This window comes from Oncorhynchus keta, chromosome 22 (genome assembly GCF_023373465.1).
Source record: "Oncorhynchus keta strain PuntledgeMale-10-30-2019 chromosome 22, Oket_V2, whole genome shotgun sequence".
Lineage (NCBI taxonomy): Eukaryota > Metazoa > Chordata > Actinopteri > Salmoniformes > Salmonidae > Oncorhynchus > Oncorhynchus keta.
In genome coordinates this window covers 28,319,761-28,336,797 of record NC_068442.1, presented here as the reverse complement: position 1 = coordinate 28,336,797, position 17,037 = coordinate 28,319,761, and the positions used below count along the sequence as shown (strand labels likewise).

At 42.0% G+C, this 17,037-nt stretch overlaps 1 protein-coding gene across 5 annotated transcripts in view; it reads right to left on the bottom strand.

The window, feature by feature from the left end:
* Positions 1-12,074, bottom strand: part of LOC118401277 (core-binding factor subunit beta) — a 33,397-nt gene extending 21,323 nt beyond the window's left edge. The window contains exons 1-4 of one of the 5 annotated variants that reach the window (XM_052474986.1): positions 11,829-12,074; positions 11,620-11,717; positions 10,961-11,047; positions 9,267-9,383 (exon numbers count right to left, since the gene is read on the bottom strand). In XM_052474986.1, the coding sequence (XP_052330946.1) occupies positions 9,267-9,383; positions 10,961-11,047; positions 11,620-11,697 (282 nt within the window). In that variant the 5' untranslated portion in view covers positions 11,698-11,717; positions 11,829-12,074. The remainder of the gene's footprint in view (positions 1-9,266; positions 9,384-10,960; positions 11,048-11,619; positions 11,718-11,828) is intronic. The other 4 variants (XM_035798656.2, XM_035798657.1, XM_035798659.2 and 1 more) reach the window with 4 other exon arrangements.
* Between the last annotated feature and the right edge of the window lie 4,963 nt (positions 12,075-17,037).

Sequence of the window (17,037 nt, the reverse complement as noted above, 5' to 3'; positions counted from 1 at the left end):
AGAGAAGGAGAGGAAGGGGTGAGAGTGGTCAACTGCAACACCTCCATCTGCAATGTCAGCACTCCTGGTGGAAAAGAGTGATGTCTGCATAAAGAAAACAAACTAAATCAAGAAGTCTAGTAACTCTCGCTATTAGCTAACCCTCAGACTGAGAGATATATGTTCGAAGACCCAATGGGGTCTGTATGGACCGATGATGTCTCAAACAGCTTAATGGGATGAGAGGCTGTTTGTTGCACATTAACAGCCCTCAGTTTCTATCAGTTTCACATTGTTAATATAATATGAGCTCATTTAGAAGCGTTGAAAAAAACTACTTCCTGGTGCAGAAAGACTCTTTCTCCAGTTATGAGTGAACACACTCTCTCATTTCATTGTGAAATTAACACTGCTACTGTAGGTAGCAGAACCGTAAATCATAGGGAAATGTCACATTTATCCTTAGAAAGTAGTATTTGTATTTTTGTATTATTATTATTATATATTTTATTAACCTTTATTTAACTAGGAAAGTCCGTTGAGAACAAATTCTTATTTACAATGATGCCCTACCCCGGAGAAGCCCTAACCCGGACGACACTGGGCCAATTGTGCGCCGCCCTATGGGACTCCCGGTTGTGATACAGCCTGGAATCAGACCAGGTCTATAGTGACACTTCTAGCACTGAGAAACAGTGCCTTAGACCGCTGCGCCACTCGGGGGCCCAACCAGAGCTCCACTGTTTAATTTTACTGTAAGATGAACCTTTTCAGGAAGCCATGTGACATTTAGTATATTTGCACCCCACAATAAAGCGTGGGAGTGGTCATTGATCTGAGGCCTGGGATAAAGGAAGTGGAAATTTGAGCTGGGAGCTATAATGAAAACCCTATGGCAAAAATAGAGGCAGGAGTATGATTGACTAGTGCTGGGAAAAACAAAGCTTCTCTTTCCCCAGCAGAGACAGTTCTGTCCCAACAGGCAGTCAAAAGAGGAGCATTTCTGTTTTTTTTTAAATCAACAAAAGGACATGGCATAGCCAAGGACACAAAGAACCCCTCTTTTTAACAAACATCAAACAATCAACATCAGATGAGAGGAACACGAGGAAGGCTCAGTGAACAATGGGCATGACAGAGCAGCATGAATCAATTAGTGGGCTCACTTTGATGATGTCATTGACAAGTCATCTGCCAGTGGAGCGGCTTCCGTTTGAGGGAGATGGAAACAACAGCCCCCGTCGCAAAACGAGCCCGACCACTGCGCTCCTCACAGAAATGCTCGTCCATCATCCTCCCTCCACCCTGGCCTTTGCCCAGTCGCCTCTCTCCTCATCAGTGTCAGGAGTGAGGGCTGATGCCTCCCTACCCCCTCCCCCATCATACACACATTACTACCAGGTTCACTTCAGCTAGACTTGAGTATAAACTACATTAACTAAATATGGAGTAACTACAGTAGCTTTATGACATTAAGTTCATAACCTTTACACTTAGCAACCAACTAATGTGCATTTGTGTGGCTCTGTGAGATAATTCAGAGCCCCTCCCAAACACCACACCCTGCTTCATGTTGGGGCTGAAGATGGGAGAGATTCATCTGCTCCTCATTTTTTCCCCTTCAATAACCACCAGCAGCAGCAGTGAGCTGTCCCCCCTCTCTGGCTCTGTAACAGGGTTAAGTGTCAAGCTGTTCCCCCTCTCTGGCTCTGTAACAGGGTTAAGTGTCAAGCTGTTCCCCCTCTCTGGCTCTGTAACAGGGTTAAGTGTCAAGCTGTTCCCCCTCTCTGGCTCTGTAACAGGGTTAAGTGTCAAGCTGTTCCCCCTCTCTGGCTCTGTAACAGGGTTAAGTGTCAAGCTGTTCCCCCTCTCTGGCTCTGTAACAGGGTTAACTGTCAAGCTGTTACATACATACATACATACATACATACATACATACATACATACATACATACATACATACATACATACATACATACATACATACATACATACATACATACATACATACATACATACATACATACATACATACATACATACATACATACATACATACATACATACATACATACATACATACATACATACACAATACACAGACACACAAACACCCTGGCTGGTCTTGGGAACAAGCTTTAACACCAAACTATTAAAACTCCAATTCCTGTGGTGACGCCTCTGACTGAAGTCCCTTTCATAATGGATTCATTTACTGTGAATCTTCCCTGTGCTATCTGCCCCGAGCGAACATTCTTACATCCAGAGACAGGCTGAAGATTTATAGTCTGCTGCCTCGGTATGGCTGCACGTTAAGGGCCTTCTCTCTCTCTCTCTCTCTCTCTCTCTCTCTCTCTCTCTCTCTCTCTCTCTCTCTCTCTCTCTCTCTCTCTCTCTCTCTCTCTCTCTCTCTCTCTCTCTCTCTCTCTCTCTCTCTCTCTCTCTCTCTCTCTCTATATATATATATATATATATATATATATACCAGGCTGAAGGTGAAAGGTTTACCAGGCTGTAGCTAAAAGGTTTACCAGTCTGTAGCTGAAAGGTTTACCAGGCTTTTACCAGTATTTATGCTGCAGTAGTTTATGTGTCGGGGGGCTAGGGTCAGTTTGTTATATCTCTAATTCTTTCCTTCTCTCTTTCATTCTCTCTCTCGGATGACCTGAGCCCTCGGACCATGCCCCAGGACTACCTGACATGATGACTCCTTGCTGTCCCCAGTCCACCTGGCCATGCTGCTGCTCCAGTTTCAACTGTTCTGCCTTATTATTATTCGACCATGCTGGTCATTTATGAACATTTGAACATCTTGGCCATATTCTGTTATAATCTCCACCCGGCACAGCCAGAAGAGGACTGGCCACAACACATATGCTCTCTCTAAATCTCTCTTTCTTTCTCTCTCTCGGAGGACCTGAGCCCTAGGACCGTGCCCCAGGACTACCTGACATGATGACTCCTTGCTGTCCCCAGTCCACCTGACTGTGCTGCTGCTCCAATTTCAACTGTTCTGCCTTATTATTATTCGACCATGCTGGTCATTTATGAACATTTGAACATCTTGGCCATGTTCTGTTATAATCTCCACCCGGCACAGCCAGAAGAGGACTGGCCACCCCACATAGCCTGGTTCCTCTCTATGTTTCTTCCTAGGTTTTGGCCTTTCTAGGGAGTTTTTCCTAGCCAATTGCTTCTACACCTGCATTGCTTGCTGTTTGGGGTTTTAGGCTGGGTTTCAGTACAGCACTTTGAGATATCAGCTGATGTACGAAGGGCTATATAAAGAAATTAGATTTGATTTGATTTGTAGCTGAAAGGTTTACCAGGCTGTAGCTGAAAGGTTTACCAGGCTGTAGCTGAAAGGTTTACCAGGCTGTAGCTGAAAGGTTTAGGAGTCATTCTATAACTTTCTTCATGTAGAGTAGCAGCACACTCTGGAGGGTCTGTAACAAGGGGACTATATCAGGAGCTCTCCCCCAATCAGTGGGCAAACCCAACCTTCTGGCATGGCTTCTGGATGGACCCAATTTATGCTTTGCATAAAAGGAAACCACACACAAGCTCTACAGATGAACAGAGCAGAGGGGGAGCGGGAGAGAGGGGAATATGGAGAAGAGGCCAAACACCAGATCTCTTAAACCCTTACAGCTGAACCCCGCTCCAAAACCCTAAAAGTCTCCAATTTAAACAAGATTGAGTTAAAGTTGAGGAGTGTTCATATATAAGAGCAGTGGCGACCCGTATTTCAGGGCAGGAAGGGCAGAACTCGGAATTGTAAGTCGGGAACTCGGGCCTCTTTCTAGAGCTATGACCTGAAGATCACTGACATCATCATGATTCGACCTTGTTTTTTTTCAGAGTTCCCAGTTGTCTTGAAAGCAACATAAATGCAGAGAATGCCAGACTTTGAAGACAAAGTTTAATGATAAAATTTGCCCACGTAGGACCACCGCGCCACCTTCCTGTTCAAGTGAGCACAGCACAACAAGGTGAGTCCAAAATGTCTTGTATGCTGCATAAATTATGTAATATTACGGCGAGATATGTATACTGTAGCTAAGAAAGTAATACTAAGTGTATGTTGTGTAGTAAGCTGTTAGTAGCCCATGTGCCTCACCCTAATAATTTGGTCCCTTTTCCCCTCCTAATTTCACCTACTGTTCTGACTTGGTGGTGCACATGTAGCCTATAACCTGCTTTAGAGAAATGTAATCATTGAATATTGTAAGAGCTTTCATTGTCGGCTTATATGCACCCTTTATTTATCCTACAGTTCTGACTTGGCGTACAGTGAGAACACTGTAAGAACAGCCCATGTTCTGAATTCTGTCGCTGTACATTTCAAAAGTGCTGAACAAATAGTTATATTGACTACGTCCATCCTAGCTCGCTCATTAATGTCTTAATCAAAATTACGGATGGCCTCTTATCCACTTGTCGATCCTTTATGCCATAGTTTGTACATCTCAATTGTCAGTAGAAACTACATTAGTTTAAAACCTCTTAAGGATCAAAGGTGCCCCTATACCGGGACAGTTGTTGCTAACGTGCGGTAAGGTGACTAGAATGACGTTGTAAATAACAGCAATCTTTCCAGGACATAGACATGTCTTATATGGACAGAAAGCTTAAATTATTGTTAATCTAACTGCACTGTCCAATTTACAGTAGCTATTACAGTGAAATAAAAAATACCATGCTATTGTTTGAGGAGAGTGCACAACAACAGCAAACTTGTATCACGGCAACTGGTTTGATACATTCACCTCTGAAGGTAAATAATGTACTTACATTCAGTAATCTTGCTCTGATTTTTCATTCTGAGGGTTCCAGAGATTAAATGTAGCATAGTTTTGTTTGATAAAATCCATTTTTATATTCAAATGTAGGACATGGGTTCCTATATTTGGGTATGTTATATTAGATGAGAATTGAAAAAAAGTGTCCGATCCTTAAGAGGATCAACCATATCAGCCAAGTTTTTTTAAAGGCAGTAAATGAGGCTGAATGAACTGTTTCGCTGCCAGACAAGGCTCCACTGATAGCCAGGTGTAGCAGTGGTAAGGTGTTGGGACTGCTGTCAGGACAGCTTTATGTAGGCCCTAACAGTTTGCGGGCACCATTTGTCACCGTTATAGTGCAATTCATGTATTGTTTAGTGTTGTGCTGTGTTGTGTAGTGGCTTTTCTGGCATGCATACCCCAATTTTAGTTTCTGTTTACCCCACCAGGATGTACATGCTAAAATAGCCACTGTATAAGAGTCTGTATTGCCTTCTCTCTCTGTTAGAGTAAAAACCCTATTACATCAAATGGGCAGGACTTCAGTCCAGGTACTCACTGTACTCTGTGTAGAGGTTCTTGACAAATACAGTGCCTTGCGAAAGTATTCGGCCCCCTTGAACTTTGTGACCTTTTGCCACATTTCAGGCTTCAAACATAAAGATATAAAACTGTATTTTTTTGTGAAGAATCAACAACAAGTGGGACACAATCATGAAGTGGAACGACATTTATTGGATATTTCAAACTTTTTTAACAAATCAAAAACTGAAAAATTGGCCGAATACTTTCGCAAGGCACTGTATATTCTTCAATCCCATGGTGAGTCATCAGTATCCATGGAGTTCCATTACAACAAAGCACCAATGGAGGATCTTCATCAGAGACCCACTACCTCTCTGAGCTCTTGTCTGAGCTAAGCTAACTTCACTTGGAGCAGATTAATAATTTACTGAGACACAATGAATCATCCCCCTCCTCCTGTCTGCTACTGTAGCAGTTCAAACACTCTGCACTTCTGCTGCCTGTCACAGTAAGAAGACCTGATTTAAGGACTCTACTCCACTGGCCTTCTCTCAATGTTCCTGTGGCAGTTATACAACTTCCTGTTCTGCTCTGTGAATTTTGAACAGTATGCTGCTGTGTATTCATTTCTGTCTGATGATTCTCTAAAGGCACTGTTAGATATCATTTGTCCCTCCAATCTAATGAATTTAAGGTTGGACTCAGAGTCAGAGTCCATGGCCATTAGGGCAGTGTGGATGATTCATGGGACTGACCAGTGACCCGGTACGAGGCAGTCCACTACCGGGAGCCCCTGGCTGGGACAGGGTTAACTGCTCCTCCCCAGTCCCTGCTAGCTACCGCTAAAATTAACCTCCCACACAGCTGGTTCCCATTAGCCTGTAGTGACACTCAGAGCCTGTACTTAAGTTCTACTGCGGGGGCTCCAGTGGAGCAGGGCTCACCGCCCCACTCAGATAATACTACTGTCCCCCGCCAGCGGCCAAGTTTAAACTGGCCCCGTTCCGCTGGCACCGCCTGTGTTTTCAAATGAGGGAGGAGGAGAACGAGGGGGTGTGGGGGAAGGATGGAGAAACGCAATGGTTTATTCACTCGCGCACGAGGGAGAAATGAGAGAGAGACCTAAAAAGCGAGTGAGAGAGTGACCAGAAGAGAGAAATCGAGACCTAAAGAGAGACCAAGAGAGAGTGAAAGTGAGAAAGAGAGTGAAAGAGAGAGAAAAAGAGAGTGAGAGAGACAAGAAGAGAGAGAGAGAGAGCGAGTGAAAGTGAGAAAGAGAGTGAGAGAGACAAGAAGAGAGAGAGTGTGTGAGAGAGAGGGAGAGGGTCCCAGAGAAAGGAGACAGACAGAGACAGCGAGTCCCTGGGCTCACACTGGGCTGGGGTTGGTTCTGACTCCATCAATCAAAAACGGCAAGACCCATAAAATCACTACCTTTTCATGGAAAGATTATTATAACTGTTCCCTATTCATCTGTTACTCTGGACTGGCATTGGGTGGTGGTGAGGAGAGAGCTGTATGCTATATGCTCTTTATGGACCTCACTCTTCAACTGGGCATAGGGGGATCATGCCATAGTGAGACATGGCTGATGTATCTATAGGCTACACCTCGACAGTTCCCTCATGAAAACAGCTTGGCCAGGATGCTTTGTCAAATCATACAGTGCAGATTCCACTAGCTAAAGGACTTCAATATTTCACCTCTACAATTTGCTATTTTATTTCAGACTTTTTACAATTGATTCAATTCATAGAGCAACAGCCTGTTGACCTGGAATATTTCAGTAACATTTCACATTTCCTCTTCCGACCCCACGGCACACACTTTCACTTTCACTGCAGACATTCTTTGGGGTTTTCATTCAGTCTATTAACATCTCCTAGCCAGGCAGTGTGAGATGTGTTTGTGTAAAAGGTTAACAATCAGAGTAATTAAGAGCAGAGGTTGCAGCGTACGCAACATCTCTTCCAGCCTGACACCACTGGTCTGCAGGGAGTTAGAGAGAGGGAGAGAGGGAGGGATGGGGGGTAGGTAGCCCAGAGAAAAATCAGACGTTCTCCAAATAAGTTCCACCTCAGTTCCTAAAGATAAGTATTCATGTCAACGAGCAGAGCAGTAGCACCTGTCTAGGGATTTACTCACTAAATGAAGAAGCCTGAATACACAGCATTGTGGAAAGGGTCGAGAAAAAACCCAAGCCAATAATTGAGCCCTGTTCTCCAATGTTGCAACATGAGAATACGACGCGTGCTGATAGTTCACTGGATACTGAAATGTTGATGGAGGGGGTAAGTGTGTGTGTGTGTGTGTGTGTGTGTGTGTGTGTGTGTGTGTGTGTGTGTGTGTGTGTGTGTGTGTGTGTGTGTGTGTGTGTGTGTGTGTGTGTGTGTGTGTGTGTGTGTGTGTGTGTGTGTGTGTGTGTGTGTGTGTGTGTGTGTGTGTGTGTGTGTGTGTGTGTGTGTGTGTGTGTGTGTGTGTGTGTGTGTGTGTGTGTGTGTGTGTGCTTCTGTGCATGTGTGTGTACGGTGACAGTGCTGGTGTGACTGGGAGCTCCGTGGGGTTTATGTTGGATGTGGAGGGGCAGAAGGACGGAGGGCCCAGGGCTCATTAAAGCTGCATGGCCCTGAGCCTGCTAGAGGTGACAAGGGATAGGATTACTATCAGGCCCTGCCCCAGACACCCATCGCCTCATCTGTAAAGTGCCCGGCATGCCTGACAACTCCCCGTCACGCCTTTTTAAATAATTAACGGGCAAAGATTAGTCCGTCAGCCTTGGGCCGAAAGGTCCATCGATTTCCCAAGGATGCATTTTTAATGAGCACATTTCAGCGAGGCACTGTCCGTGAACAGGGGCCTCTGGCACACCATACGTACGGCAACAACTACGAGGTCTCTAGGGGACCAAATGAATACACAAACAAAACAGTAACAAAAAATACAATCCTTCTAAACACTGCACCATTAAAACAAAGGTGTCAAGGGGGAATTCAAGTTTTAAGAGTCCATATCTAAACTTTTGGTAAATCATTTTTATCTAAAATGTTATCGCTTTAGGTCATCTTTATACAATGACTAGTAAAATGTTCAGGGCTAAAATATTGAGCATTTCCATAGTTTTATTGAGGTCTCTCTGGGAAATGGAAGGGATGTGATCAGACAGGGGTGTTTAATGGTTCAGATAATCAATTTATGACCCACTTTATTCGGTTCTTTGGTGACACTAACAGAGTTGGCAGGACCTGGAGAAAGGCCCATGGGCTATCAGGTGTCATGGCTGTATCACCTTAACACGCCTGTAGTAGGATCTGAATCACAGGAGTAGCAAGGCTTTACTATATAATTACTAGAAATATATTGTACTATACTATATTTATATGATTACTATAGGATTGTATTTCTATGGTTGGAACATGGTCACCATCTTCCATCCCTATGGCTTTGAAAGAAACCACATACTGTAGTCGTGTATTCATTGAGTTGGTAGATTGTGTTGGAATTACAGAAAAATGGGCATGTTTAAAAAAATAAACAAAAGTAGGAACAGTGAAATATTTAATTGAGGAGAAAGGTGTTTTTTTAGTGGACGGCAGGGTGATGTTTAGCGTGCTCCATGTGAAGCGATAACATCTTACAGAAAGCATAGAGTTTATCCCAACCAGAGAACATATCACTCTGAATCAACAGCCTGCATTCAATCAAACTGTCGTGAGATTCAACCTCAATTTTGAGTGAAAAATGCTAGGAATACCTCAATGCCCATACCAAGCTGTTTACGGATCATTATCGTGTGGTTACACGAGTTTACAGAAATGCCAGAGAAATAAAAAGAGTGTCATGGATGAGTACGTCAGAGACAAATCGTGAAGAGGTTAACCTAAATCACCTCTCAAGAGAGATGAACAGATGAGATTAGAGAGAGGAGAAAAGAGAAGAGAGAATAAGAGAGAAAAGAAAAGAGAGAGATGTCAGGATTACCTTTCCCGTCTCCCGATCAAAGTCCACATACTCTCGTGTGGGCGTCTGCCTCTGCTCCCCGTGCAAGTTGGCTGGGAAGAACTGCAGCGAGAGGTTGGTGCCCGTCGCCACAAAAGCCTTTTAGAGGAAAATCAATACAAACAGGATCAGAACGCTGGGCCCGAGCATAAATTATGCAGCCCGTCATTTCTATTTCACATCAGAGAGACGAGTGCCTGGAGCCTGGAGCCAGGGCTCCCAACACTCAGAAAAACAGGGAAAAAACACAAGAGTCATCATTTTCTCTATTTGAAGTATAGAGTTACGCACATCTGATTCTATTTTACCAACACAATGTTGGAATACTGGGCTACAGTGAACTGACTTTAGGAAAGACAGAGAGACTGAAGGAGAGGGTGATGGAGTGAGTGAGAGAGAGGAGGAATACAGTAAAAAACTCAGGACAAGAAAATCGATAATAGTTTAAAAGCAGACCCTGCACTGACACATCATTTATTAAATTAGGATTTTTACATGACTTGGCTTTCCAATGATTCCAGGCTCCCTGTGCTTGGTTGATGTCATGGAATTTACTGGCATATAGACAAAGATTTAAAACAACTGAGCTCCAAATATGGACACAATGTTTTGTATTGTTTTCATAGCATTACTTCAAACATAATATAGGAAAAAAACAACACAGGCAGAATGCACACAACATATACTAACACAAAATACAGTGTCATTACCATGTCATTGCTAAGGCTATAGGAACATAGCACATGTTCATAATAAAAGTAATACAACTATTGTGTATTCCTATTCTGCCTTATTGAATTAACAAAGTCCTTTGCATCTATTTAATTTACAAAAATCTGAGGTACAGTGAGGATCATTTCTCATGTCTTTCTCTGTCGGAATAATTGCATTTTGAAATAGACACACTCTGGTGAATGGTAGGGTTTGGACAGACAGTGACAGTAACATATCAAACAATTGCCATAATGCTTCAAAATACTTCAATCACAGAAAATAACTGATTATACAAGTAGGCCTAGTCACAATGTTATTATTGTGAATATCTTTTCGAATCTGCTTGTCTGAAAATTGAATTGAATTTGGATACACTACCTTGTCACTTTATTATTTCATGCCATAATCAGACTCAACAAGAGTGTAATTTTAGGCTACTCTAAGAATAAAAGTGTTAGGCCTACATAAAATGAATAGTACATTTTACTTTATTACAGCACATACAGTAGACAACGTGAAAATATTACGACTGAAAAAGGGAGTGAGAAGAGGGGCCGTTTTAAGTAGCCACCGGCAAGCCCGCCAGCCCAGCTCAGTCCTGACTTCACTCATTGTCAAATGGCCATGTCGGGTTTCTCTCCTCAAAAGACTATTGAGACAGACGCAGACCTTAATAGCTTTGTCTGTAGGACACCTGATACACAGGCTTATGGCATTTCTGGACAGTGAACTAATCATATTATAGTATAATGTAATTTTAGTGAAATGAACGTTAAGAGGATGTTTTTGTGTTGTTTGTCAGAGAATAAAGGAGGAAGTAATGTTTTGGCTGATGTAAAATGTCTAGTTCCGGTTGTCTATTTACGCAAAATATTGACATAAACCCAAGGTTAGTGTAATGATGTCTGATTATAGTGTTATTATCTCAAGAGTTGTATGCTGAACAGAAATGGTTTACTCACTATTTCTGAACGACCGTCCCTACAAGCGGTGTGAAACCTGGCTTGCCTCTCCTCATGCGGTCTGTCTCGGAACCCTGTGTATTTTATCTGAAAATATGAAGGATCAAATGCATCAATAAAGTTAATCTCAGAGAAGAAGAAAAACACAAAAAATAATAAACTTTACTGTGAATGTCATTGATCATGGTTCACGTTCAAGATTTTGAATTTGAGACACCTTTCTTTTTATGAAGTCTAAGTGTCCCGAGGCATCAAATAAAATTCCCTCAAATTCATCTCCATTTAGTCCTTTGAAATGATAAATTATGGGAAATGATTGTAAACTACATTAGCCATGAGTCAGTCAACGTAAATGTCAGAGCATCGGGCTGAGGTGATACGCGACTCAGATGAGTTGACAGACTTACAACAAACCAAAACGAAACACAATTTCATAACTGTCTCCTTCCTCTTTTTTGAAAAGTGTATTTAGACATTAAAATATGAAAAAACGTATCACATAAAATCCACAGTGCTTTCATATTGATATTTGGAAAACATCACTATATTTCAGTAAAAGGCTAGATAGAGTTGGGTCTTTATCAGCGCAACGTGCATTTCCACGTTATGAGCTACTTTGTTTCGCCACCAGATAAAATGTATCCAATGAATAGACTTGCCTCGCACTCCCGACTGAGTTTCCTGAAGAACTCTTCGTTTTCAAACTTGCTCCTTTGATCCGGGACCACCCGAGGCATCTTGAAGATTTTCTGATAAACTTTTGTTAATATTAATTGTTTGTGAGAAAGAAAAACCTTTGCAACACTGATTTTATTCTCTTCCGTCTTTTTTGATGGGGTGTGTAGCAATGTGCTAATGTAATATTTACCTTATTGTAAGCAGAGTGGTGATCTCTCCCTGCTCTCAAGTCGGAACTACTGAGCGGTCAGTCTCTGCCACTGCAATGGATTAGGCTCAATTTCGCAATTGGCTATAATTCCCTTTCACCCTGAAGCGTATGATCCCTGTCCACTGACAACAAACGCCCGCTCTCTCGACTTTATCAGTCGCGCTGCATGGTTCTGAGTTACTTCCTGGCTCCTCGGAGTCCGACTTATGACTGTACACCCAAAATACTCCCCCCATTCACAATTCTCCTCACTACTGATCCCTAGTGCGCAAGCGTATAACTCACCAACACTTCAGAGAGCAAGAGCTTTCATGCTATGTATGCGTCCATGTCTCATGTTCCTTAGCCCAGAGACAGACAAAACAAATTTACATCTCTCTTTGTAAATTGTTTGGACCATAAGCCTACTTCGTGAATAACTTTTTCCATAGGCATAAGACTTTTGGAAAAAGACAAATCTTCTTAAACTCTGCAATTACACAAGGCTCATTTTTTGATGGGAGGCACATGAAAAGGCATATATGAAAGTAGCCTAATGTCTTAGAAAATTAGAATTTGCTGCATATAAAGCTTATGTTTTGAAAACTTAGTCCTCTCCTTATATCAATCAAGGCCAAGGGCAGCACCCTCTTGGTGATACTTGGGACTGTTGAGACACTGTGATCTACAACCCCCCTGCGCGCTCTCTCTCTCTCTCTCTCTCTCTCTCTCGCTCTCTCTCTCTCTCTCTCACACACACACACACACACACACACACACACACACACACACACACACACACACACACACACACACACACACACACACACACACACACACACACACACACACACACACACACACACACACACACACACACACACACAACTTTGTGTGAAATATCATCTTTGTTTTTACTGTCCTCTTAATGATGATGATTATGATTTGTATGATCTCGTAGAACATATTGGCAAACTCAAGCCCTCCCTTAGGAATGATTGCAAGATTATGCAAGGCATATAATAACTTGCCGGTGAAATTAAATGTAGCAAAACATCATTCCAGTTAATAAACAGCACCAATCATGACTCTTTTACTGTAAACAAAACAATTAACTTAGAGGAGTTTATTACTATACTTAACCACATATACTAATTCATTACATTTCTGTAGATTATTCTGATTAAAAGAAACTCATAGAAAATAGATGACTAATGTTGTGAAATGTTTGGAGTATGTGTTTTTAACTAGTCTCCCTGAGGACAGAGGGAGGGGACAGGGAGTGGGAGCAAAACACTGAGGGAAAGCAAGAGCAACACAATGACGAGAGACCATGTACAGACGTCCTCGTCCTGTTCCAAGGATTTAAGTTATTACTTCACTCAATAAAGTTTTCCACTGCTTTCAATGTTGTACAACATGAATTATCTAAAGCCTCGGACACACTTGTGGTTACAATGTTTTGAAAAACAATGTTTGCTCCAAGTGTGATGATGAACTTGACCACTGACAAACAGTTTAGATGTTGTCCAGTGTGTTTGGTGTGACTTCTGCTGTGGTGTACAAATCTATAAGCACTATGTCCTTGAGTAGGATATGGGTTCAAAATAGACATATCAGTGGCGAAGGGCGAATGGCCCATTCCATAATTCCAATTTTAAAATCAACATAAATTATAGAACATTGAAGAAATATGAAGAAACATTTCATCACTTGGGTTTGTGATGTCTGCATACTTAGCACTTACGTAAAAGACAACTCTTAACCAAGGTTTGTGATGTCTGCAAACTTAGCACTTACGTAAAAAAGACAACTCTTAACCAAGGTTTGTGATCTCTGCAAACTTAGCACTTACGTAAAAGACAACTCTTAACCAAGGGGAAGCAGTTATGTGGCAGACAACTAGACTGACTATGATTGGGCAATTTGAACCAATCCCATACAGTATGTGTTTTCTGGGCATTGCTGCTTTTAATTGCAGATTCATTTATTTGATGCACATTGGATTGAGATTCTGAGTGAGTAAATGTGTTAAAAGGAAAGGCTTCAGGCCAAATGGGGCGTGTGAGTGCTTTAATAGCACCACAAAATGCTCATTAAGTAATTAAATATTCTTGGGTCACCACCGTTCTGACAGACGGCCTCCCAGTCAGGAGCTGAGTGTCTGCTCCAATCCTCCTCAACAGGATGGACACAGAGGCAGAGCTCTGGTGGAGAGGGAGAGACAGGCAATACACTGGTTCTGCTATAAAATATCCTACTGCAGTTGAAATGTTCTGACTTGTATTAAAATGATTTACTATCATCATATTTTATTGCTATTCAAGGCCCTATTTACAGCCTGTTTTCTTGTTTTGCAAAAACTATAGTTCAGGTTTGGTATTAAATATTAAATAGCGTCAAGTCAAGCAAGCGGCTGTGCTGCACAGACAGAGCTGAGCTGACTAAACACATTCCCCTTTACTGAACTAAAGAGAAGTATTGTATTTGTGCGGCTGTTAAATAATGATCATGTGAAATCTCGATATGAAATGAGGTGCTTTGAAGTATCTTGACTGCTAACACTCCAACTTGAAGCTAAACTCAAAGGATCTAAACTCAGCTGTACATGTCTGAACACATCTTCTGCAGTCACCGCCAGGTAGACAGCAGAGAACAACTAAAGGGGAAACGCTGTAAATAAAAACAGAAAGGTAAAAAGGGCAATAAAAAAAGAGAAAAAGATAGTGTATATTTGTCATTCACTTTGTAGTATGAAATGCCTGAAAACCTAGAACCCCATAGATAGGCTTAAAAGTCATGTCTATCTGATAATTCTACTGGGACAATTTCATTATTTATATTTCACTTGGCCCTGACTGATGCAGTCAGAAAGGCAGATTGAGTTGGTGTGAATAGTAGTATTGGCCCGGGTTTTAGGTCATATTCTACTTGATGAAACTGTTGTTGTCATGTATGATTGTTGATGCAGGACAAGATGGTAGATAGACGGTGGGAAATGAAGATAACATCTGAATATTGTGGCTGCCATGGGCATCACAAGGTATTAACCCGAGCATATCGAGCTACATAAGAGGCTGAGAATCACGACGTCTCAGTGCCGGGGATAATTAATGATGTTACCGAATCTCCTCGGCTTCCCTGCCTCCCACGCACCGCACAGAATAGTCGCGCAAACTGCAGCTAGAGCGGTGCCCTCTGAAACTGAAGGGAAGGGGTGTCTCGAGGTCAGACGGCTAGACTGGACGAGGTTGGGGTCGTGCGCAGCGGCAGTCTGTTAGTCTGACGATCTCCTCGTGAGAACAAAAATAACATCACACACTGATACAAAATATAGATTAGACTTCATGACTTTGAGCGGGAAATCTTTCATGCTAGAACAGGACATAGACTTTTAGAATATGTTGATAGATGTAGGGTATAATGGCTGAAAAAATAAAGTTGGGAAGTTATTTGATTGGCCAATCTAAATACACCATTTGCATTCCCCATGATATAACGATCAATTACATATCAAAATGTTGACTTAGATGTTGATGTGCAATTATTATTTAATAGGGTGGATATGCTTATTTTACAAATGATTTTACAATATTTGGAAACTTATTAAATAACAAATCAAATTTATTTACATCAGCTGATATGTCAAAGTGCTGTACAGAAACCCAGCCTAAAACCCCAAACAGCAAGCAATGCAGGTGTAGAAGCACGGGCAGGTGGCTAGGAAAAACTCCCTAGAAAGGCCAAAACCTAGGAAGAAACCTAGAGAAGAACCAGGCTATGAGGGGTGGCCAGGCCTCTTCTGGCTATGCAGGATGGAGATTATAACAGAACATGGCCAAGATGTTCAAATGTAATAACATGAATCATTAGTGATGCATACCCTATGCATACCCTATTTCACAAAACTTAAATTTTATTATGTGTTTTGTACACTTCTGAATTTCCATTAGAATTTAATATAATATATTTTCATTGTAAGGAATTGTAGTAGCATTTCTGTCCACCAGAGGGAACACAACCATACCATCAGTTATTTCCACTGTGCAACTATAGACCAGTGGCCTGTCCTGCAAGAGAGAACTTCCCACCAACATCTCAAGAGAAATGTATCGTCATTTTGGTTCATTAGCATAGCTCCAGGAAGTAGTTTGGGGGTGGAGGTGTGGGTTTATCTTTTCAGATTTTTTTATTCAGATTTTTCAGAGGGTGCTGCACCCCTACTTCCCACAGCTATGCCCATCAGGTATATTGTAAGCTCAGCTCGACTGTTTATATAAACTAATGTCTATTCAAAGCAGGATTCAATGAGGAGTTCTCCCAGGAGATACAGCACAGATTGAGGGAGGGCAGGGAAGTGAGAGAGAGAGAGACAGCACAAACATTAATCTTGTTCACTGAATTTACCTTACTGAGGTAAGGGGCGGCAGGTAGCCTAGCGGTTAGAGTGCTGGGCCAGTAACTGAAATATTGCTGGATTGAATCCCCGAGCTGACAAGGTAAAAATCTGCTGTTCTGCCCCTGAACAAGGCAGTTAAAACTTACTATGGCTGCAGGGGCAGTATTGAGTAGCTTGGATGAAAAGGTGCCCAGAGTAAACTGCCTGCTCCTCAGTCCCAGTTGCTAATATATGCATATTATTATTAGTATTGGATAGAAAACACCGTTGACGGGATTTCAGCCCTAAGACGTTTTAACCCACTGTTCCTAGGCCATGTAAATAAGAATGTGTTCTTAACTGTCTTGCCTAGTTAAATAAAGGTAAAATAAAAAATTCTGGAAACAGTCAAATATGCAGCAAGCAGCACAAACCAAGAACAATCAGTGTGTTACTGAGCTTGGGATGAAGCAGACATCCAGGTAGTTTCCCTAGCAACCACAGGTTGAGGGCCCTGACTCTTGAGAGATAAACATTTCTCTTCATTCATGGATCATTCAATAACGATGACACCACCCTCCCCGAAATGTGGACACACCTTCAAATGAGTGGATTTGGCTATTTCAGCCACACCTGTTGCTTGTGTAAAATTGAGCACACAGCCATGCATTCTCCATAGACAATCACTGGCACTGAAGATCTCTGTGACTTCCAACAAGTCAGTTCGTCAAATTTTGGTCAACTGTAAGTGCTGTTATTGTGAAGTAGAAATGTTTAGGAGCAACAACGGCTCAGCCACAAAGTGGTAGGCCACATAAACTCACAGATCGG